The sequence below is a fragment of the Mastigoproctus giganteus genome, chromosome 2 (genome assembly GCF_048544385.1).
Source record: "Mastigoproctus giganteus isolate SK-2022 chromosome 2, ASM4854438v1, whole genome shotgun sequence".
Classification (NCBI taxonomy): Eukaryota; Metazoa; Arthropoda; class Arachnida; order Uropygi; family Thelyphonidae; genus Mastigoproctus; species Mastigoproctus giganteus.
The window spans coordinates 235,837,284-235,859,221 of NC_143576.1; the positions used below are offsets into that span (position 1 = coordinate 235,837,284).

Sequence of the window (21,938 nt, forward strand, 5' to 3'; positions counted from 1 at the left end):
GATAAATAGCAAATGACACTGAATTTCATACACAAATCTGTATAAACTCCTCTTAAAGTCTGTTTTCTTTTTCAAGTCTAAGGGCAAAGAAAAGTAACTAGAAACAAAATTATCTTTGTAAAATTTTACTAGTGCTTATTATAACAACCTGAAAATTTGCCTCCATTACGAATGGCAAAATGAATTTTTTATACATATTTCTACAATGGCAATGTAAAAAATGTATTTTTTATAATTTTACTGACTAGCATTACCACAACATTAAAAGCAGATAAGGGGATGGGTTCATATTTAAAAAAATATAAAATAAACTAGTTCATGTCACTTATTTACAACTGAGCTCAGTTAACTGTCCATGCGTATTAAAGTACGACTTTATCACTTAAACCTTCAAAATAAATAAGTATCTATAGAGAGATATAAATAACATTCCAAATATCAGTGTATGACTAGTGAATAAATTGATACATTTAAAGAACTATCAACAGTAGTTTCTTGCTAAGCATGATCTGAAACAAAACTATCTACAAAACAATCATTAAATATTTATACAAAAGTTGAAAAAATTTCTTGGATACCTAATAATTAAGTATATACTACTAATTTCTGGATTTTGTATATTAGACTATTCCTCCCAATCTCAAATCTAAATATATATATTTTGGAATTTATAACTGAAGGCACATCACAAATCAAGAAAAACTTTTTCTTATAAAATATGTCAATTGAAACATCTCCTACACCAAGGAGAAAAATAGCTTTATATAAAAAGTTTGCTTTTAAAAGTATTCTGTTTTCATATTTATATAACAGCTAATACAAAATATATGCTCATCTTGGGTGGGAAAAAAAGGGCAAAGACCAAAATTAGCTGCACTAGAAAAAGCAATTTAATCAAAACATACCAGTTCCAATCACAACTTGAAATGGTTATTTTTATTTATTTTATATATTTTTTTCTCTCCCACATTTAAATAATTTATCATAACCAACACTCCCCCCCCCCCACTTCTTCTCATTTCTTTTTGGTTGCTGTCAACTCAATATCTAGTTTAATTTGTTATTTTGAACTTTTTTTTCATTCCTTTCATCAAAATACATAGTCAACAATGATGACTGAAAGATATTTTCGATGTAAGATAATGAATAATTCCTTAATGAGCAAATGAAAGAATAAATTCTATCAGCTAAATATAAACATATCTCAGAAATAACATTGTGTTACTAATAACACAAAGTTATTTCACCTGTTTTGGATATGATAAATCAATGGCCAGAGTTCTGTGTTTTAAAAATCAGCTGCATTATAAAAGCATTTATGCAAAAAAATAATCATTACTATATAAATAATTTAATATTTTAGAATAGAGATATATTCAGAAAAAAATTTCTTTTTCCTGCTTGACCTTGTTTGTCTCTTAAATTTATATATATATAAAAAAAATTATATACATTAAGTATTTTATCGATATAATTTCATATGACATTTCCTTATCTCCTTTGACTAGTTTTTACATATTACCTCACTGGATGAAACCTTTTCTCTTAACCAAATTTCATTAAATATGAATTTATCTCTACAAAAGAAATAATACAAGTAATACCAAATTAGATGGATTGATAGTTGTTTTGCATCTGAAAAACAACTGAGCAGAAAATAAATTCTTAAAATGTAAGATCTGATCATAAAGTTCTAGGATAATTAAATGAACTACTGGGATGTTAAACGAGGGACATGATTGGCAACACTTGCTGTTTTATCTGTCAATTGGCAAGCTATTTTGCATATACGGTTTAAATAATCTTGTGTTGTACTGTAAAACATCTTATGTCAGAGAACTACAAAATTCAGTGTGAAATTTGGAAAGACAGACATAGAAACTTTTGCTTATGACTATAATCCTGAGGCAAAGTATTGATTATCTTAAATTGAAGATACCATTATTACCTTGACAAAAAAAAAAAAAAAAGGTTGCAATCAAATGTGAAGATATAGGCTGTGTTTCCTGACAATGAAGAAGCTGTGCACCATGAATTCCTTTTAAAGTACAGATAGTGAATAACAAGTTTTAATAGTCTATTCTGAAAAATGGAAATCATGACTATGGATGGTACATCATGTGCTGCATTCTCAACATGAGATATTTCTGGCAAAGCATTCCACTGGTTTCCCAATTACCACATTTAACAGTTTTGGCACAACTTTTCCACAGATGACAGCATCTGAAATGAAAAGACTGTACGTGCCAACCATCACTCAAAATAGGACCAGTCTCCAGTGTAGAAAGTTACAGAATTTTGTGATCAGAACTTTTTTTTTTCTTTTTGTTCCACTCCTAACACAGCAGATTTGTACATAAATTTAACTGCCTAACAGGATTTTAATGAGATTCGTATAAATATGGTAGTCTTTTGGATGGGTAATAAACTGAGCCTTTGTGTACAGATATCAGGTTTGCTTATTCCAAAGGAGGGAGAGGAATATATATATATCAATAACTTGAGATTCTTTGTGGTTTATGTCAAGCTTTAGAATAGCATATTTGAGATTCTAACTTAACTCCCTGAATAAAAACTGCCTATGCATCTCTCCATGGGATAGCAATATTTAAAACATCATATATACATTTGTAGTGAGTACAGAATCCTTAACTAAGGCATTTCTGGCACAAAAGTTTCTGCACTATAAAACAGCACACCAAAATAACCTATCACTGTTCACTTTTTTAAGGGTTCTGTGTCTTTGCAAGAAATTCTTATAAAAACAAGGGATGGAATAATTATGTATGTTATTTAGATTGCCAATATGCAAAGATAATCTGTTTGGAAAAGTCATCCTCAAGTGAGAAAATGCTATTAAAACTGAATTTTGAGATTCCATCAAAAGATAGCAGCCAAAGTGCTGTTTAACCTCAAAAAACAGTACTATGTCTTGTTACATGCATATTTGTATCCTAAAGTAATATCACTGTACAGGTGAAAAAGGCAATGGTAGCATCCAGCGACTTCTCATTTCTCTGATAAGAGGAACTAGAAAAGAAAGTAAAAAGTAACTCAAACTGTGGAAAAATTTTTTCTAACAGTTTATTTTATTTTTAAATTAGTTTATTAATTTATGCAAACTTTTTATTCAGAAATGGAACAAAATTTATAAAAAGATGAATGTGCTAACTCTTCCTTAGGGTGAACTAATTAAGATTCACAATGATTACGCTCGTACACCAACTGTTAAATTAAAATTTTAATAAATAAAACTGAGATAAAATATACTGTGAAATAATCTATTTACAATAAGTATAGTACAAATAAAAGCATTAAAATAAAATACGATAAAATAAATAAAACAATGAGACCAAAATCTTAAAATACTGGATACCGTAGCTTTCAGAGGCATCCGCCTCCTTTCTCAACAATGCATTTCTATTGTGCAACACATCCTTAAGTAGTAGCAGACTCACGGCACTCAGCACGTGGTTCCATGGGAACCTGAGCAGTATTCCCCTCGTGCGTACTAGAACCGGAAATGGCTCAGGAGCGTGTCAGACGGAACCGATTATTTATTAAAATTTTAATTTAATGGTTGGTGTACAAGTGTAGTCATTGTGAATATGAATTTTCCCAACCTCAGAGGCCTATTTGAAGATATAGTTAGCAGTTATGGCCACTCCGTGTTGCAACACATCCGAGAGTTTCAGAAGTATAGCATAGGAGAAGCCAAACAGAAAAGCAAAAACACTTGAGATTTGCATATTGGTGCAAAGCGTATGGGCTTGTTCCATGTGGATTTCGGGTCAAGGTGCCATTTGAGGACAACCGTTTGTTATGGGCTACTAAATGGTATCAGTAGAAGATATTGAATATTTGGATCTATAAACTGCATAACTTGAGATATACCAGAAGACAAATAGGTTTGTCCTTGGAAAATATTAATGATCGTGTAACTTCAGTACATTTAGCATTTATAAGGAGGTTAGTTTTGGATAAAGCAACCAGAATTTCAGATACCTATAGGCGAAGGCAAATTAGTAAGTTTAACAAGCTATTAGAGGAAGCAGCGGTAATAGTACTGCTAATTTTATACATAACTTGAGTAGTAAACAACTAAGGAGCAAGAGAGGGTATTTAACTTAGGGACCAAGTTTGCCTTGATATCTCCCAAACCCCCTATTGCAGAAATAGCCATGGGTATCGAAAGGGCTATTAGTAAACTTCGGTGACCTTGGCTAATGAAATACGTGTAAAAACTTCTGCCATTCTGAGTCAGACTAAGACTGCTTCTTCCAATCTCAGTCTTAGCCAGAGAAGAGCATTAAAAGAACTTAGACAGGATGACAAAATCGTAGTCTTGCCCACTGATAAAGGTAGATCAACGGTAGTATTGGATAAAGAGGAATATTATAAAAAAGCTTTGGAACTTTTATAGGACAGTACCGCATATAGGGTTACCCAGAGAAATCCATTTGTCGGCTTAGAACGACGGGTTAATAGGACTTTACAGTTTGGGCTGAAGGCGGGAAAGATCACTAAGGAGGTGTTCTGGTCTTTGCATGCAACAGGGTACCAGCTACCCAGATGCTACGGTCTTCCAAAGACGCATAAAGTGGGGGGTCCCACTTAGACTGATAGTATCTTTTATAGGTAGTCTGACCCATGCCTTGTCTAGATTCTTATCCAGGCTGATAGTTGGATGTTCCATCTTTATTATTAAGGACAGTAAGGACTTTGTGAGTTTTGTAAAAGATCAGGTTATAGAAGAGGGGGAGATTATGATATCTTTTGATGTAGTGTCCCTGTGTCTTCCCATTGAATATGGGGTACGATGTGTAAGAATGGCTCTAGAGAAAGGTGATACCCTTAGTAACAGGTCTCTTTTAAGTGTTGATGATATTTGCAGTGGTGTAGAGCTTTGCCTTTCTAACACCACTATGGTTTTTCAGGATGTTATGTATAAGCAGGTTCATAGCACAGCTATGGGTTCCCCCATTAGTGCCATTGTAGCTAACTTAGCCATGGAGGAACTGGAAACTAGGATTTTTGATGGGTTACAGTTCCCCATACGTAAATGGAAAAGGTATGCTGATGACATGTTTACCATTATTCAGAGGGGGAGAGAAGATGAAGTACTTAGTCTGCTTAATAGCTTCTCCCTATTCATTCAGTTCACCTCAGAGGTGGAAGCAGCTGGTACCCTCCTGTTCCTTTATGTATTGGTTTATAGAGAAGGCCCCAGGCTAAAAACAAGAGTGTACAGAAAGCCTATGTGCCGGAGCCAATACACTCACTATAGTTCAGCACAATTCAGCCAGCATAAGAACAGTGTCGCTAAAGCATTATTGGATAGGGTTGGGTCCCACTGCAGTACCTCCGAGGATAGAGAAAAGGAAATTAGTCAAGTCACAGCAGACCTCAAAAGCGGCTACCCCCAGAGGGTCATGGACAAATACATTAGAGGTGGGGAGCCTAATCAAAGTGGGCCGTTCACACCAGTTACCACTGCATACATTCCCTACTATCCGGGCCTTACTGAACGTATAGCACGAGTATTACGTGAATGCCAGGCACGCTGTGTGCAGCTTCCGGGATGGAGGTTGCACACAGTGGTGTCTCAGGTTAAAGACTCCACAGCAAAAGATGCTAGTAGTGGGGTCGTTTATGAGATTAAGTGCCCGGATTGTAGGGAGTGTTATGTTGGTGAAACAAGGCATAGGTTTAAAGATCGTCTGGGGGAACACATGAATGCTATAAAGACTGCAGATTATGGGAAGTCTGCTGTGGCGGAGCATTTTTGGGAGAAGTATCATCAGATCTCCCCAGAGGATGCTGTCATTGTTGACCATGCTCATAGGTTCTGGGACCGCAAGTGGCTTGAGAGCTTACAAATTTGTTCTTCCAACAATAATTCCATCAATAGAAACAGGGGAATCCGTATGCATCCCCTCCTTGAGGCGGTAGTCCTCAGATGGGATGATCGGTTCCGTCTGACACGCTCCCGAGCCAGTTCCGGTTCTAGTATGCATGAGGGGAATACCACCCAGGTTCCCGTGGAACCAAGTGCTGAGTGCCGTGAGCCTGCTACTACTTAAGGATATGTTGCACAATAGAAATGCACTGTTGAGAAAGGAGGCGGATGCCTCTGAAAGCTACGGTATGCAGTATTTTAAGATTTTATTCTCATTGTTTTATTTATTTTATCGTATTTTATTTTAATACTTTTAAAGCTTTTATTTGTACTATACTTATTGTAAATAGATTATTTCACAGTATACAGCCAGGCCTCACATAACGCGATTTTCAGTTAACGCTATTTGAAAAATTATACCACTTTACACGATGCAAATTTCAGTTAACGCGATCTTTTTTTTTTATGCAACAGTTGAAAAAGATTTGAATCGCGCGTTAAACTTACCGCGAGTCGTACGGTCAATAAACAAACGTTTGCCTGCTGCCCGCCTCGGTGTGTTCCATCAACCATCGGAAGAAGACATATCACTTGTTTGTCTCCTGCTAATAAAGTCAATGCACACTTGCATAAAAATTCAAATTTTTAAATGAGCCAGATGAAGATGTTACCGCGAAGGAGATAACGGTAAAAGAATTAGATGAAATCTTTCGTATCGCACAGAACTTCAAACAAAAGGTTTGAGGTTCTCTGTGATATTTATTTCGCCAGGGCCCAGAGAAGATTGTTGTCGGCTATCGAAATTTGATTGATGAAAAGAGAAAGTCAACACTGTTCAAATAATTCTGCAACAGTCATTTCTTCATTGTGTATTTTGAGTCAGCGGTTCCCAAACTTTCTCGATTCACGGCACCCTTGGTGTCTCAGTAATTTTTTCAAGGCGCACCCAGACCAAAAGAAATACCTAACAGTTCCATTTAGTAGTTAGGTCCAAACAACTTAATAAGAAATGCTGAAACTGTGAACTACCTCGAGCTAGTAGTTCGTGGTGTGTCTAAAAGATGTCGAGTATCGCTCTGTTTCCCTCGAAAATTTAACATATTCCGCAGCACACAGTTTGGGAACCGCTGTTTTATGCAATAAACATTTAATTCCATAATTATTTTCATTATCTTTTACATTGTATACAGTTTAAAAAGGTATTTTTAAAATTCTTTATGGACATTCCAGAAGGTCAAGGACCAATTATAATTTTTCCTATTGATTATTATATTCGATTAACGCATTTCCATTTTGCGTGATGCACTCGCGGGAAGAATTAATCACGTTAATCGAGGCCAGCATGTATTTTATATCTCAGTTTTATTTATTAAAATTTTAATGTAACGGTTGCTGTACGAGTGTAATCATTGTGAATATGAATTTTCCCAACCTCAGAGGCCTATTTGAAGATATAGTGAACTAATTAAGGTTGGTCAGTTATAATTTGAAATATTCAAATTTAGTAACATGCCATTTTCTGCGTTCATTAGGCTGTCAGAAAACTTTTTAACTTTGCATCTATATTATCTCCTCACCTGTTTTGCAATTGTGTAATTGAAGGCTGACAAAACTTGATTTTTAACTTGGTATCTCTCCACTTGTTTTGAAAAATAAATGTAATTAAAGCAGATTAAACTTTGACACATATGCAATAAATGCACACAGCTTTTATAACCGCCTAGCCATCAATAAGAGTATAATAAGAAATGGTTCAATATTTAAAATCATTGATCAATTACAGTTTAACTCACACTTCCAGAATTTTTTAAGCACACTTGGCAAATTGATTTTTTTATGCTTGTATTAATGACACTGTTAAGATCAATCTGTATTGGTTTCCTTCTAGGAAACTAATTTGCCATTTATAAAAATTTTATGCTATATAACCATCACCAAGATTATATTTAAAAACATTTCCTGGTGAGCCAGTAATGGATGGATATTAGCACTGCAGTGGTGTAACCAGAATTTGACTGGATGGAGCTTGTATGTTTCAGTCTGGTAGCTTTATAAGCATCAACACACACATTCCTTCTTAGCCCATCATAATATCCTATCATATAATAGAAAACAATATGTTCTTGGAAACATTTTAGCCTCTTAATCCCACTTCCAAGTGGGTGTAGTACTAGTGGCATGTGATGCAAGAAAGCAAGTGTGTGAGCTTATGCAGCATCAGCCAAAAAAAAAAAAAAAAACACACCATTCCCTCCAAATGCCTGTCCAGTTCCTCCTTAAATTTATTCAACCTATCAACTTCCACAACGACAGATGGAAGTTTGTTCCAGCAATTAACCACCCGCTGGCTAAAGGCAAATTTCCGCACATCTATTCTACATCTGTCTTTTCTTAATTTGAATTTATGCCCCCTTAGGTTCATAATCTGAACAAGTGGAAGGATCCCATCAGAATTCAGCGTGCTCAACCCATGCAAGGCCTTATACACCTCAATCAGATCACCACGCAGGTGCCTAGTCTCCAGCCACTGCAATTTGCAGAACTTAAGCCTCTCTTGGTAAGAGAGATCCCTTCATTCCCCTCACCAATCTTGTTGCCCTTCTCTGTACACGCTCAAGTAAATCTACATCCTTCCTAAAATGAGGCCTCCAGACCTGTACACAGTACTCAAGGCGTGGCCTGACCATTGCCTTATACAGAGGGACAATCACCTCCTTCTCCCTGCTAGCAAAATTCCTATATATCATTGACAAAACCCCATGACCTGCCCTGGCAGCCTGTCTGCATTGCTCAGAAAACTTCATATCTGACTGCACAATTACTCCCAGGTCTTTTTCATTTTCTACCACCTTAAGCGTAGTACCACACAGTTGGTACATTTCTCTGGGGTTACTTCTACCCATATGCAGTACTTTGCATTTGTCAAGGTTAAACTTCAGTTGCCACTTCTTAGCCTATCTGCCCAAATTATCTAGATCCTGTTGCAGTAGCAGCACACTGCCATTACTGTCATTAACAACCCTGCCATTTGTATCATCTGCAAATTTCGACATTAAGCCTGATATACCTTCATCATTATCATTGATAAATATACAAAACAACAGTGGACCTAACACCGAACCCTGTGGGACTCCACTAATAACAGTCCACGAAGAGCAGCACCCATTGATTACCACCCTCTGTCTTCTCCCACTTAACCATCCTTTTATCCATTGTAGCAACTTACCCTTAATACCATTCTGCTCCAATTTGTACAATAGTCTTCCATGCGCAACAGTGTCACAAGCTTTCCTGAAATCCAAATATATGATATCAAAATTATTTTTTGCATCCAGTTCCTTTGTAACCACATTATAATATCCTATCAAATTTGTCAGACAAGACTTTCCCTTAACAAACCCATGCTGTGTCTGAATTATTGCTGCAGTCTTGTCTAGATGATCCTGCAATGCATCTTTAACCAGTGACTCCATTATTTTACCCGGAACAGAAGTTAAACTAACTGGTGTGTATTTACTCGTGTCACCCTTCGATCCCACTTTGTGAATTGGGGATACATTTGCACTTCTCCAGTCCGTGGGAACCTCCCCTGAGTCCAAGGGTGCTCTCAGAATTATGGCTAAGGGTTTGCTTGGTTGCTTTGCCGCCTCCTTTCATATAACTGGATAGATCCCATCCACCCCCAGGTGCTTTTCTTATGTTTAACTTCAACAATTTCTCCTCCACTTTGCTTTCAGTTATTACAAAATCATTAAGTATCCTGCTACAATTTGATAACCTTCTGCCATTTTCAAACCTTAATAATTCCTCATGTGTGAATGTAGATGCAAAATACTCATTCAGTTTGTTTGCTATCTGAGCAGGATCATCAACGGTCGAACCATCGATGTCAAGTGGACCAATCAGATTCATCCCCTTCCTTTTAGAGTTTATATAGAGTGTGCTAGGTAGTACTGTAGAAAAACTGAACTTGGCCATCTGCCAATGAATTTTTACTCAAGAAACCATGTCCTATTGTGGCAGCTAAGAACTGAATTGAATTCTAATTGAATAACCAACTACAAGTTTATAATGGAGAGAGAGAGAAGCAGTAGCAAGTTGCACTTACTTCTGCAGAAGGAAGAAATATCTACTTGTATTTAGTATCTCATTCTGATACAACTCTTTTGACTGGCATAGGGAATTATTCCCTGCTTCTAATATTATAATTAAAACAATTCTGTAAAGCCTTATATGGTATCTCCATGGACCATTACAAAATTAATGACTGAATTTTAAGTTTTCAAAACAAAACTTGGTTCCCACAACAGCAATGTGCAATTAAAAAAACTACCCACTTGCTAGTAGGCAACATTACAGCTGCTGAGCAGGAATGTTCATAAGCAGTGTGTAGGTTTGCATGAAAAGACTTGCTCTGATGACAGATAAAATTTGGTAGTAATTTACACATTTGCCATCAATGATTCATTCAGTGGTAAAATACACTTGTCTGTATTACAGTGTAATTTGACTTTACATACGTTTTTGCTGGCCAGTGCAAACTTTAAAAAAAACGTGGAGATGTATTTTGCATCCCCGATGACACTTTTTTTTTTCTTTTTTTTTTTGTAATTCTTCCAAGACCTTGGAAGTTGAAATTTTTGCTATATAACTAAGCTATTTCTCTCTCTAAAAGGTCATTTTTATAATGGAAATTGCACTGCATTTTCATCGTTATCATAAAACAAAAAAATTTTGCACTTTCCGGTTTATTGGAACAGGGTCAAATACGAAAAAGTATTTGGTCCTGTCAGTGTCTGTTTGTTTGTTATTTTGTTTTTAGGAGCATTAGCAACTAAGGCCATATTGCTCTGGGGATATGTGGTGGTCATTCCCTGACCTTTCCGCATCCTCCATATTTGGTGGTCACGGGCTCGAACCCCGGTCTAATCAAGAAGCGTGTGCTATGCACTGCTGCTCCTGGCTACGGAGGTATCTCTGTCAGTGTCAGGTGTTTCACATCCAATATAACATGTGCTATTTATGGTCTTAACACAGTCATCCAAAACATGTGTTCCTGGTGGTAGATAGAGCTCAGGACATGACTTTGTGCAATGTGGTATTATTGTCCACCTTCCATTCTTTAGGCATCTGATTTGATTAGTTCCCTTCATCTCATAACCAGACATGCACTATACCACCTATTCTACCAGAACAAGGATATTTTATCAATCCATGCTTAGGAACTTTGAAGAGAATAATATCCACAATGTGGCATTTTAGACCACTGTTTGTTTTTCACAAGTGATTACAGATGGTCCTTGTATAACCATATCAGATCCACAAGTCACCTAACAGGAGACACCTTCAGCTTTAGTACACTCATCAACAAATTTAACACCATGAGGATCAAAGCAAGCAGTTTCAAGCTGACACGTAAGGACTGGAAGATACCACGTTCCTTCCTCAGTGCAAGAACTGAATCCTTCTTAATGTTTTGCAGGTAATATATAGTATGGCTGACAATAAAAAAAACAAAGGCTTCCTACTGTCCTTCCACAATATCAGATGCTGTGTTGTCCACAGAATTGTTATTAGAAAAAATATTGGTAGCATACTGAAGAGTGTAGTCCATTAGCAGTAGTAAAACTGAAGTCTTTATCACTTTTTCACGATTCCATCCACGACGATACGTTTCATCTGCTGAACTCAGCACTCATTGTTTATTTTAAATTTGGCTTTCGAGCATCACTACCAGAATTAACTCTCCAGTTGATAAGCACGCCACTGCAGAAGTTGGGGCTGTTGAGATTTAGAAGGGGTTTATTCCAACACATCACAAAATTTCTCTGCAGCTGCAGAATCAGCACTGGTGACTTCACCACAGACTTTAATGTTCTGGAAACCAGCGTGATGATTGAACCTATTGAACCTATTTATGGTCTTAACACAGTTAAGACCATAAATAGGTTCAATAGGTTCGTTGCTTGCCATGAACTTGGCTTGGGGTTTGCCATACTTATCCTTAATGTCTTCATAAATACTTCTTGCTTTTGCTTGAATGGCCATTAGACTTTTCTGTTAGCGCAATACATTATAAATGGGTAGTAAACTCAATCTTGTTGCATTTGCGATAATACTGATAACTGGAATTCTGTGGTTTTTACGTTAAGGTATTATGGTGAAATAATTTCCCCTTCACTGAAATCTTCAATCATATAAAAAACAAATTTTCAGAATCATCTCTTCATTCCTATTTACTTATTACAATGGTGAAGGGAAAGGGACCAACGGAAAGTTCAAGTGCTGACAGTGCTAGGAAATGAAACAAAATTGATTTTGAAATGATGATTAATTAATTAAGAATTATGAAGCAGGACAAAGTGTCATCTCTTGCATGGAATTAATTTTCCATGCAAAAATGCATTTTGCACAGAATTAGGTCTCACTGCTTCAACAGTGAATACTATTTTAAGGTATAGTGTGCATATAAAAGAACATGTTAAAGGATCAATGCATTTAAGATCAACAGTGATCACAAAACAGCGTTCAGGTGCTATATCGAAGGTGGAAAAGCTATTAATAATATGGATGGAAAATCAGATTCAGAAGCAAGTGCCCCCTTCCAATGGCCATTCAAGGAAAAGCAAGAAGTATTTACAAAGCTATTAAGGATAAGTACAGCGAACCCCAAGGTAAGCAACAGGTGGTTTAATAGGGTCAATCATCGTGCTGGTTTCCACAACATTAAAGTATGTGGTGAAGTCGTCAGTGACGATTCTGCAGCAGTAGAGAAACTTTGTGATGTGTTTGAAAAAACCCCTTTGAAATCTCCACAGCCCTCAACTTCCGCAGTGGAGTGCTTATCAGCTGGAGAGTTAATTCTGGCAACAATGCTCAAAAGGTAAAACTTGCTGACGTTATGCGTGCTTCCTTTCTCTTTTTGTAATTTTATACACTTTTATAATTTTTCCTGTGCATGAGAAAAAAAATTGAATAAATAATTCTATTTACATATTCGTCGAACATTTCTTTTTTGCCTCAATCCAATTTGCAAGTGCTGCATAAGCATTTAGGGAAATTCCGACTTACATAGAGTTCTGCAGAATGCAACCCTTACATAAGATGGGGAGTGGCTGTATATAATGTCACATGTCCTGACAGTCAATAAAATTATACATCCAACTTGACTGATCCCTGTCAATCAATAATTAATCAGATTCAGACCAATGGAAATTTTAACAGGAAAGCAGGCTACTAATAGAATTTTCATAGTTTCTTAATGTTTCTTGAACTAAGTGCTAATTTTAAATTTTTGTGAAGTTATCAAGAAAGGAACAATGTTATCTGGACTCAATAATACTTAGCACAGCCACCTGCTATAATAAGAAAATACTGAGCAAGACTCCTAGTCAAAATTTAATTACAGCAAAGTATCGTTTCATAATATGAGGGAAAATTTTTATTTTCATTGTAGGAATTTTTTTTTGAATCCAATGGGGCTTAATAATAAATATGGCAGACTAAATACAAAAATTAAATGTGAGAAAATATGAGGGTTATCCCAAATGTAATGCACATGCTCCTAACTCCATACATCTATCAGGATGATAATTTTTGAAGTTTAACTCAGCTTCAATGGGTTTAAAACAGAGTTCTTGCATTGAATGTTTGTATGGAAGCTTTGAAAAATGGATCAATATTGCTTCGGGTCAGAATAGTTTCAGACAAAAGGTCTTATCAAAACTGAAATTTTGTTTGTTCAAACAAATTGTTGCACGAAGTGTGTGGTGAGTCAACAGATCATAGCATAACTTCACAATTGGTCTGAAAGATTTCTTCAATGTCAGACCAATATTCAGAACAGGAAATGTTGAAAACAAGAATGCTCGGGTATTCTGAGAACATCTATGGACAACACAGTGGAAATCATTATTAACACCATTTTGGAGGAAAGCAGACATGACCTGTAAATGAAATATCCAATGAATGTGGAATATAGAAATTGTTTGTACACTAACTTTTAACTAAGTGTTACAGAAATGAAAAGTCGCCACCTGATGGGTCCCACATTCATGATGTCATAAGAATAATGACGAAGCAAAGCATAAAGAAATTGCAATGCAGTTACATGTTACTGACAAGAAAGTGAAGAGTTTTAAAATGTATTGTTATTTGGTATTTTTAGGAGCATTAGCAACTAAGGCCATATTGCTCCAGGATATGCGGTGGTCATTCTCTGACCTATCTGCATCCTCCGTATTTGGTGGTGACGGGCTCGAACCCCGGTCTAATCAAGAAGCGTGTGCTACGCACTGCTGCTCCTTCCCACCTGGCTACGGAGGCACCTATATATTGTTGTCACTGATGAGAGATGGACACATGACTGAACTTAAGATAACATCACAACCAGCTCAGTGACTGAACTTAAGATAACATCACAACCAGCTCAGTGGAAGTATTAATCTGAGCCATTCCCCTTAGTGTTGCTGACAAAAATCAAAGGTGAAACAAATTGTCATCGTGGCTTATGATTATGAGGGAATTATTGCTGCTGATCACATGTTACTTGGAAAAATCAGTAACTGGAGACTACTATGCAACTTTCTTCATCAGAAATTATGCCTAAAAGTTCATCAGAAGCAGGTACAGATGCTGGAAGTGGTGCTCGTACTCCATGACAATGCAAGGCTTCAGATCACAGTCTGTACAGCTTGTTTTTACTAATTATAAGTGGGAACCACTACCTCACAACCCCTTATAGTCCTCTTGAGTCCTTACAATTATGATCTCTTCCCCAAGTTTAGGGAATCGTTCCATTGACAAAGAATTGAGTACAGCCATGACCCACTGCAGCAGAACTGCTAAATGACATTCAGAATTACCCAACCATTGGAAAGTAGTCATAAGGTGTGAAGGCGACTACACTGAAGGTTTTTAATGTAAATTATGTTATAAAACAAATTCATTGTAAATTAACCACTTTTGTGCATTTGTTTTGGGATAACCACTGTAAAATACAATATCATGCAATTCAAACACAGAACTTTATAAATTTCTAAGTGAAAACAATTGTTTACAGGATATTTAGTAGTAATTCTTGGAAAAACAGCAGTAATAATATTACAGCCGCTACATCATATATATAAAATGGAAATAGTCTTGCCTTAATGGCTAACTATTTTGTACTTATTACCAAAGTAACTTTAGATGTCAAACAGTGATGAAATTAACTTGAAGCATATTACAACTAAAATTAATATAGGGCAGTAGTGTCCAACCTGCAGGCCATACCCAGCCAGCAAATAATTTTTATATGGCGAACACAGAGAGTGAACAAAAACAGCATTTTAAATTTTTTAATTATTTCAAGAACCGTGTACATTCGACGCTAAAATAAGTGGAAATAAACAAATTTAAAAGACTGGCACTTGTTGCGGCGAATATGTGAGAGTGTTGAAGTTACGAAGGCACGTGTTGGTGTCATCAATTCTGTTACTTTTATCTATATTTTGTATTAAATATGCACATGCCTGACCAGAAGTGTGTACATACAAGGTGCTATCAAAATGTTCCAGAACTCCAATTATAGGGTGCCTTCTGCTCGACCTTGGTGGCTGCGTGGTACACTTCATTGAAAATGTAACGCACTAATTTTTCTCAAATCACTCACTGCGGCCCACGAAACAAATGTAACTTTGAATATGGCCCTGTATGGGAAAAGGTTGGACAGCACTGATATAGGGCAAACTCCATATATATTTCTTTGTATTACCAGTATGAGCAACGCAGTCATCCCAGCCAGGCTTTCTCCATGCTGCATCTCTCATATCTTTTCTAGATTGAAGGTCTTTGTATCCTAAAAGAAAAAGTGTTATTAATTTAATGAAAACTGTTGAAAAATATGTGAAAAATTCATTTAAATAATTTTGAGAAATTTTGTTATAATTGATGATATAATCTGTACATGATTAACAGGAAATCTTGTATATTACTTTTGCCTTAACTGTTCTATTTTGTAGTGATTGTTTAATGGCATGTTAGCATTTAGGCTATCAACTTCTACAACGACAGATGGAAATTTGTTCCAGCAATCAACCACCCACTGGCTAAAGGCAAACTTCTGCACATTTATCCTACAACCGTCTTTCCTCATTTTGAATTTATGCCCTCTCAGGCGATTATTCTGAGCAAGAAGAAGAATCCCATCAGCATTGAGCATGCTCAAACCATTCAAGGCTTTATACACCTCAATCAGATCACCTCACAGGTGCCTAGTCTCCAGACACTAATTTGCAAAACTTAAGCCTTTCTTCATAAGAGCAATCGTTTGTTCTATTCACTAATCTTGTTGCCCTTCTCTGTACTCGTTCCAACAGCTCTGCATCCTTCTTAAAATGAGGCCTCCAGACCTGTATACAGTACTCAAGGTGTGGCCTCACCATTGCCTTATACAAGGGGGTAATAACTTCCTTATCCCTGCTAGAAAAATTCCTGTATATCATTGACAAGACACCATGAGCTACTCTTGCAGACTGTCTGCACTGCACAGAAAACTTCATATCTGCCTGCACAGTTACCCCCAGTTCCTTTTCATTCTCTACCACTGTCAGTGTAGTACCAGAGTTGATATATTACTCTGGGATTATTACTTCCCATATGTAGTACTTTACATTTGTCAATGTTAAACTTCATTTGCCACCTCTCAGCCCATCTGCTCAACTTTTCTAGATCCTGTTGCAGCAGCGTACTGTCATTAATGTCCTTAACAACCCTGCCAACCTTTGTATCATCTGCAAACTTCGACACTAAGCCTGATTTACCTTCATCAATATCATTGATAAATATACAACAGTGGACCCAACACCGAAACCTGTGTGACTCCACTAATAACATTAGTCCAAGAAGAGCAGTATCCATTGATTACCACTCTATCTTCTACCACTCAACCATCCCTTTATCCACAGCAGCAATTTGCCTCCAATGCCACACTGCTCCAATTTGTGCAGCAGTCTTCCATGTGCAACAGTATCAAAGGCCTTTCTAAGATCCAAATATATGATATCAAAGTTATTCTTTGCATCCAGTTCCTTTGTGACTATATCATAGTATCCAATCAAATTGGTCAGACAAGACTTCCCCTTAACAAACCCATGCTGTGTCCAAGCTATAACTGAAGTCTTGTCTAGATGATCCTACAATGCTTCTTTAACCAGTGTCTCCATTAATTTCCCTGAAACAGAAGTTAAACTAACAGGTCTGTAATTACCTGTCTCTCCCTTTGATGTTAATCATAACTTATTATAATATACAGATAATTATTTAGAAACAATGAATTAAAATAATAGATAGTGCATTTACCACAAGACAAAAATATATTCCAACTGATTGTTGCAATTGAGTTAATGCCAGTTTGCTAGTAATTTGTTCTGTTCTCTATTGTAGGGCACATGAAGCATATTTGAATATCAGCAGAGAAAGTTTTCTCTTTTCCATTACACTGTCTCAGTTACTGTAAATCTGTGATCTCAATATGGGAGACAGCTGTTCATTGACAAATGCAAAGTACTGCATATGAGTAGCAGTAATGTACCAACTGTGCAGTACTAAACTCAGAGTAGTGGAGAATGAAAGACCTGGGGGTAATTGTGCAGTCATATATGAAGTTTTCTGAGCAGTGCAGACAGGCTGCCAGAGCAGCTCATGGGGTCTTGTCAATTATATACAGATATTTTACTAGGAGGAATAAGGAGGTGATTATCCCCTTGTATAAGGCAATGGTCAGGCCACACCTCAAGTACTGCATTAAAGTCTGGAGACTTCATTTTAGGAAGGATGTAGAACTGCTAGAATGAATTCAGAGAAGAGCAACAAGATTGGTAAGGGGAACAAATGGTTGCTCTTACCAAGAAAGGCTTGAGTTCTGGAAATTGTAGCATCTGGAGACTAAGCACCTGCGACGTGATCTGACTGAGGTGTATAAGGTCTTGAATGGTTTGAGCAAGCTCAATGCTAACGGGATTTTTCCTCTTGCTCAGATTACACACCTGGGGGGGGGCACAAATTCAATTTGAAGAAGGACAGTTGTAGAATAGATGTGCAGAAATCTGCCTTTAGCCAGCAGGTGTTTAATTGCTGGAACAAACTTCTATCAGTCATGGAAGTTGATAACTTAAATAAATTTTAGGAGTAAATGGATGGGTGAAATGGGAAGTTTTTTTTTTTTTTTTTTGAGCTAATGCTGTATAAGTTTGCTTTCTTGCATCACATGCCTCTATTAATGCTAATGAGAACACTACAGAAATTTAACGGTAGAATGAAGTGAACTCTACATGGTTTGTGGTGATAAATATTTTCCTTAGTTATGGTGTTACAATATATATTTTTTTTTTGTGTGAGTTTGTGTGCAAAAGTATTTAGTGAAGGATTAAAGTCCAGAAAAACCAGAGACTTGTCCAATTAGAAGATCCATGCTTTTACTCAATTATGGCATGATACAGAAGTCTCTCTGTGAGATTTATCTGATCCAAAAAGAAAGAAAAAATAACTTTTCTTCAGAAAGAACTTTGCCTTCAATTGGCCATGAAGTACAATTTATTAACATAAGCAATGAATTATATTTCAGGTGCATTAGGAAATAATTCATGATTTATAACAAAAAAAAAAACAAAAAAAAAAAAAAAAAAGCAATGACTTTTATGTGCAAACCAAGAAAATTTCATTTATGTGTATGTGCCATATTGCCATTCATTCCTCAAACTAGCACATAGCAACAAACATAATATGCAGTGCTTCAACTAAATTTATACATTATATGAATAGGCTATGTGATATGTATGAAAAGGAGAGATAATAATTGCTGGATTGGTCCAATTTTAATGAAATTTGGGAAGGCTTGGCAAATCATTCTAAAACAGTGAAATAAAAGTCATGAAAATCTATCCACTGGGAGTTCAGTTATTATATGCAGACAGACAAAGAAATAACTGCCAGATTTTTGTTGTCCCAATTTTAATGAAATTTGGGATGGCTTGAAAATCTTTTTAAAAAAGAACAAAATATAAAATTTTATGAAAATCCATCTACTAGGAGCCAAATTATTACAAGTGGAAGGATGGATGGGTAGGATGATGAAGATAATAGGCGTATTATCCTTATATGCTAATGCACCTAGAAATTGTTTTTTTTATTTTTTTTGCTTTAACAACCGAGGCAAGCAATAATGTGTGTGTGTGTGTGTGTGTGTGTGTGAGAGAGAGAGAGAGAGAGAGAGAGAGAGAGAGAGAGAGAGATGTAAATTTATAATTATGTATATTTATCTAAAAGTTAAATAAATGTTTATTTAAAATCCAGAGTGCATTAGATATTAAGAACAAGAATTATATTGGCAATGTTGCATAAGAGAATGATTTGTGTGTTCTACAGCCTTGTTCATAAAAACAATGGGTATCCTTGTGCCCATAAAAAAAGTTCAGTTGTTTATAAATTTTTTTAATGTTCTAATGTTAATAAATTTTTTTAAGGTTTGCAATGCCCGATGGCCATCAAATTGATGAAGTTAGTAACAGAAAATTGCATGGGATGAATATAAATATCTAGAGACACTGAACACCAGTGGCAGATTCAGGGTAGGGGCACCAGGGCATGTGCCCCCCTCTCGTTTTTTGGAGAATATATACCAATAGTTTAATTTCCCTTTAGCTAAAAAAAATTTTTTCTTGTTAACATAGGATTTTATCTATTTTTGCATTGTGGCTCAGCTATTTTCAACTGACTACAGTTGGCAACACTGATGCTTATGTGATTGCCATTCCAGTTCCAGATGTCACGCAGTTTGGTCGTGCGTAATGTTTACTTCAAAGTAATTCAGACTTTAGCTGTGTGCACGTGTCCACCAGTCACTTTATCTTTGAGTGTTATTTGTTTTGTTCTGTGCATTATTTTGTGCCCCCCTGTCACAAATGGTGCCCCTCCTGTCATTTTTTTCTAGATCTGCCACTGCTGAACACTATGACAAATATGGAATAATCTGTAATAAAGTTACTCAGTAAGACATTCTAAAGAAAACTTAGAAAAGATTTTAGCAAGGAGGATAAAGCTGCAATAATAAAGAGTTTATTTGCATACGGAATCATTAGAAGGAGGGAACTAAACTATATTGGTCTTATAGAGTATAGCATTACTAGGGCTTACAATACTGAGATTCCAGGATCACAGTAATTTTTTCCGGTATTCAAATCCTGGTATTGATACAAAAACACCAGTTTTTCAGTACTAATTTAAAAAACAATTGTTTATGATTTATTCACATAAAGTCGGCAACATTAATACTGCTGAATTTGCAAATGAGGGATTGTTATGCACAATACAAATGCAACAGAAACCTGAAAACATCATGAAACTAAGACAAAATCTTACAAATATACTTCTCTTAGTAAGTATAGTGTGTGTGTGGAAGTAAAGCATTTAAGGAATAACGAAAACATCATTACGGAAATATTTCCATTAGTGGCAGTAGGCCTGGTAATGCAATTAAGGAATATGGTGAACAATGGTATGGCAGGTGCGGATTAAACAATAGTTTAATCCCTCTATTACACCGCTACTTGAGGATGCGACACTTAGTGCATTTTGGGAAAGGGTGTCAGTATGGAGCAGTTCAGAAGTATTGTGAACAGGTGATCTTGAGGTAAAAGGTGAAAGCATTTCGTTGTGTGGGAAAAATATTTTGTTTTTTCCATGAAAAGAAGAAGAACGAGTTTAAAGAATAACACTGTGATTGGCTCAGGTTTAAATTAGATAGGTAAATGCGTGAAAACCCTGCTGGGGTTTGCACATAAGCTTGTGTATAAAAAAGTAGTACAAGGGATGATTGTAACTTGCAATCAATTCAATACATAAATAAATGAGAAGGAAATAAATAAGGTGCTCGCACCAAAAGAGGGGTTTGTGGTTGTTGTTCGAAGGGGTTGCAGACTTCCAGTGGTAGTTCTGGGTTCAATTCGGGTCCAGTTCTGGGGGTGTCCAGCTATATAGTGAAGGGTTCTGCCGGGCATGTTCCTGTACTAGAAGTTAATCTGGAAGTTGAATAACAAGCCAGTCAGACAGTGCCCTGGCTTCTACTACTGCTGTGGTAATTTCCTTCAGTATTAACAGAGAACTGTTCTTGAAATCCCAAAATAAGACAGTACTGGAAGAGCTATACAGAAGAGATGCAGAGTTCAACTGAAAAAAGAGAGAGAGAGAGACGTCACTGTACTCCATGGAATGAACCACACAAAGAAATCCCACCATGAAAGAGAAGGAAGGTAAGTCCTCTGAACTGTGTTGTTTTGGAAATGGTACTTAGATAAAGTGGGAGATTATTTTAGAGTAAGGTTGAAGTTGAAGAAACACGAGAAATAAGGAGATGTTCAGTACTGAGTTGGTTTATTGGTTGAAGTTGTAAACAAAATTGATATTGCCAAATTAAAAGAGATTATGTGGAATTGTTAGCATTAAGTTAGTGACTTATGGATTGCTGCTGTGAAGAGAAATGATATTGCTGATTAAGAGAAATATGAGGATGTGATTAAGATTGAATTAGTTTAGCATTTGAAGCTGTAGAGAGAGTTGAGATTGTTAATTGAGATAAATTTTATGGAAATGATAGCATGTATTAACATATTAAATGACAAAAATGAATAGATTAGATGTAAATGACTACCAGTTATGTATTGTAAGTAGTTTTGTATGATAAATGACTTTTGTTTTATATTTGCTCTTGAGAAACTGACAGCTCACATATAATATATATACTCGTGTATGTGGGAGGGGGAATATCCCTCAGCTCCTGGAAATTCTCATTTTTTAACGCAGTCAGGTAGCTTGTGGGGAACTGCTGTACGAAAATCATAACAATGGCCACTTACGGCAATACTAAGATACAGGGAAATAAAAATTAATAAATAATTCCCCCACAACTTAGATTTGGTTTCCTCACCAAGCTTAACCGTCAGTCTCTTTCGTTAATATGGATATAGTGCCATAAAAAGTCAAAAAGGAAATATTTTTTATTTTT

The 21,938-nt window shown here is 36.1% G+C and overlaps 1 protein-coding gene across 1 annotated transcript in view; it reads right to left on the bottom strand.

The window, feature by feature from the left end:
• Positions 1-1,492: 1,492 nt before the first annotated feature.
• The window catches only part of LOC150090266 (protein NipSnap-like), a 93,678-nt gene continuing 73,232 nt past the window's right edge, over positions 1,493-21,938 (bottom strand). The window contains exons 8-9 of the mRNA XM_090389789.1: positions 15,654-15,737; positions 1,493-3,030 (exon numbers count right to left, since the gene is read on the bottom strand). Of these exons, the coding sequence (XP_090245915.1) occupies positions 2,966-3,030; positions 15,654-15,737 (149 nt within the window). The 3' untranslated portion in view covers positions 1,493-2,965. The remainder of the gene's footprint in view (positions 3,031-15,653; positions 15,738-21,938) is intronic.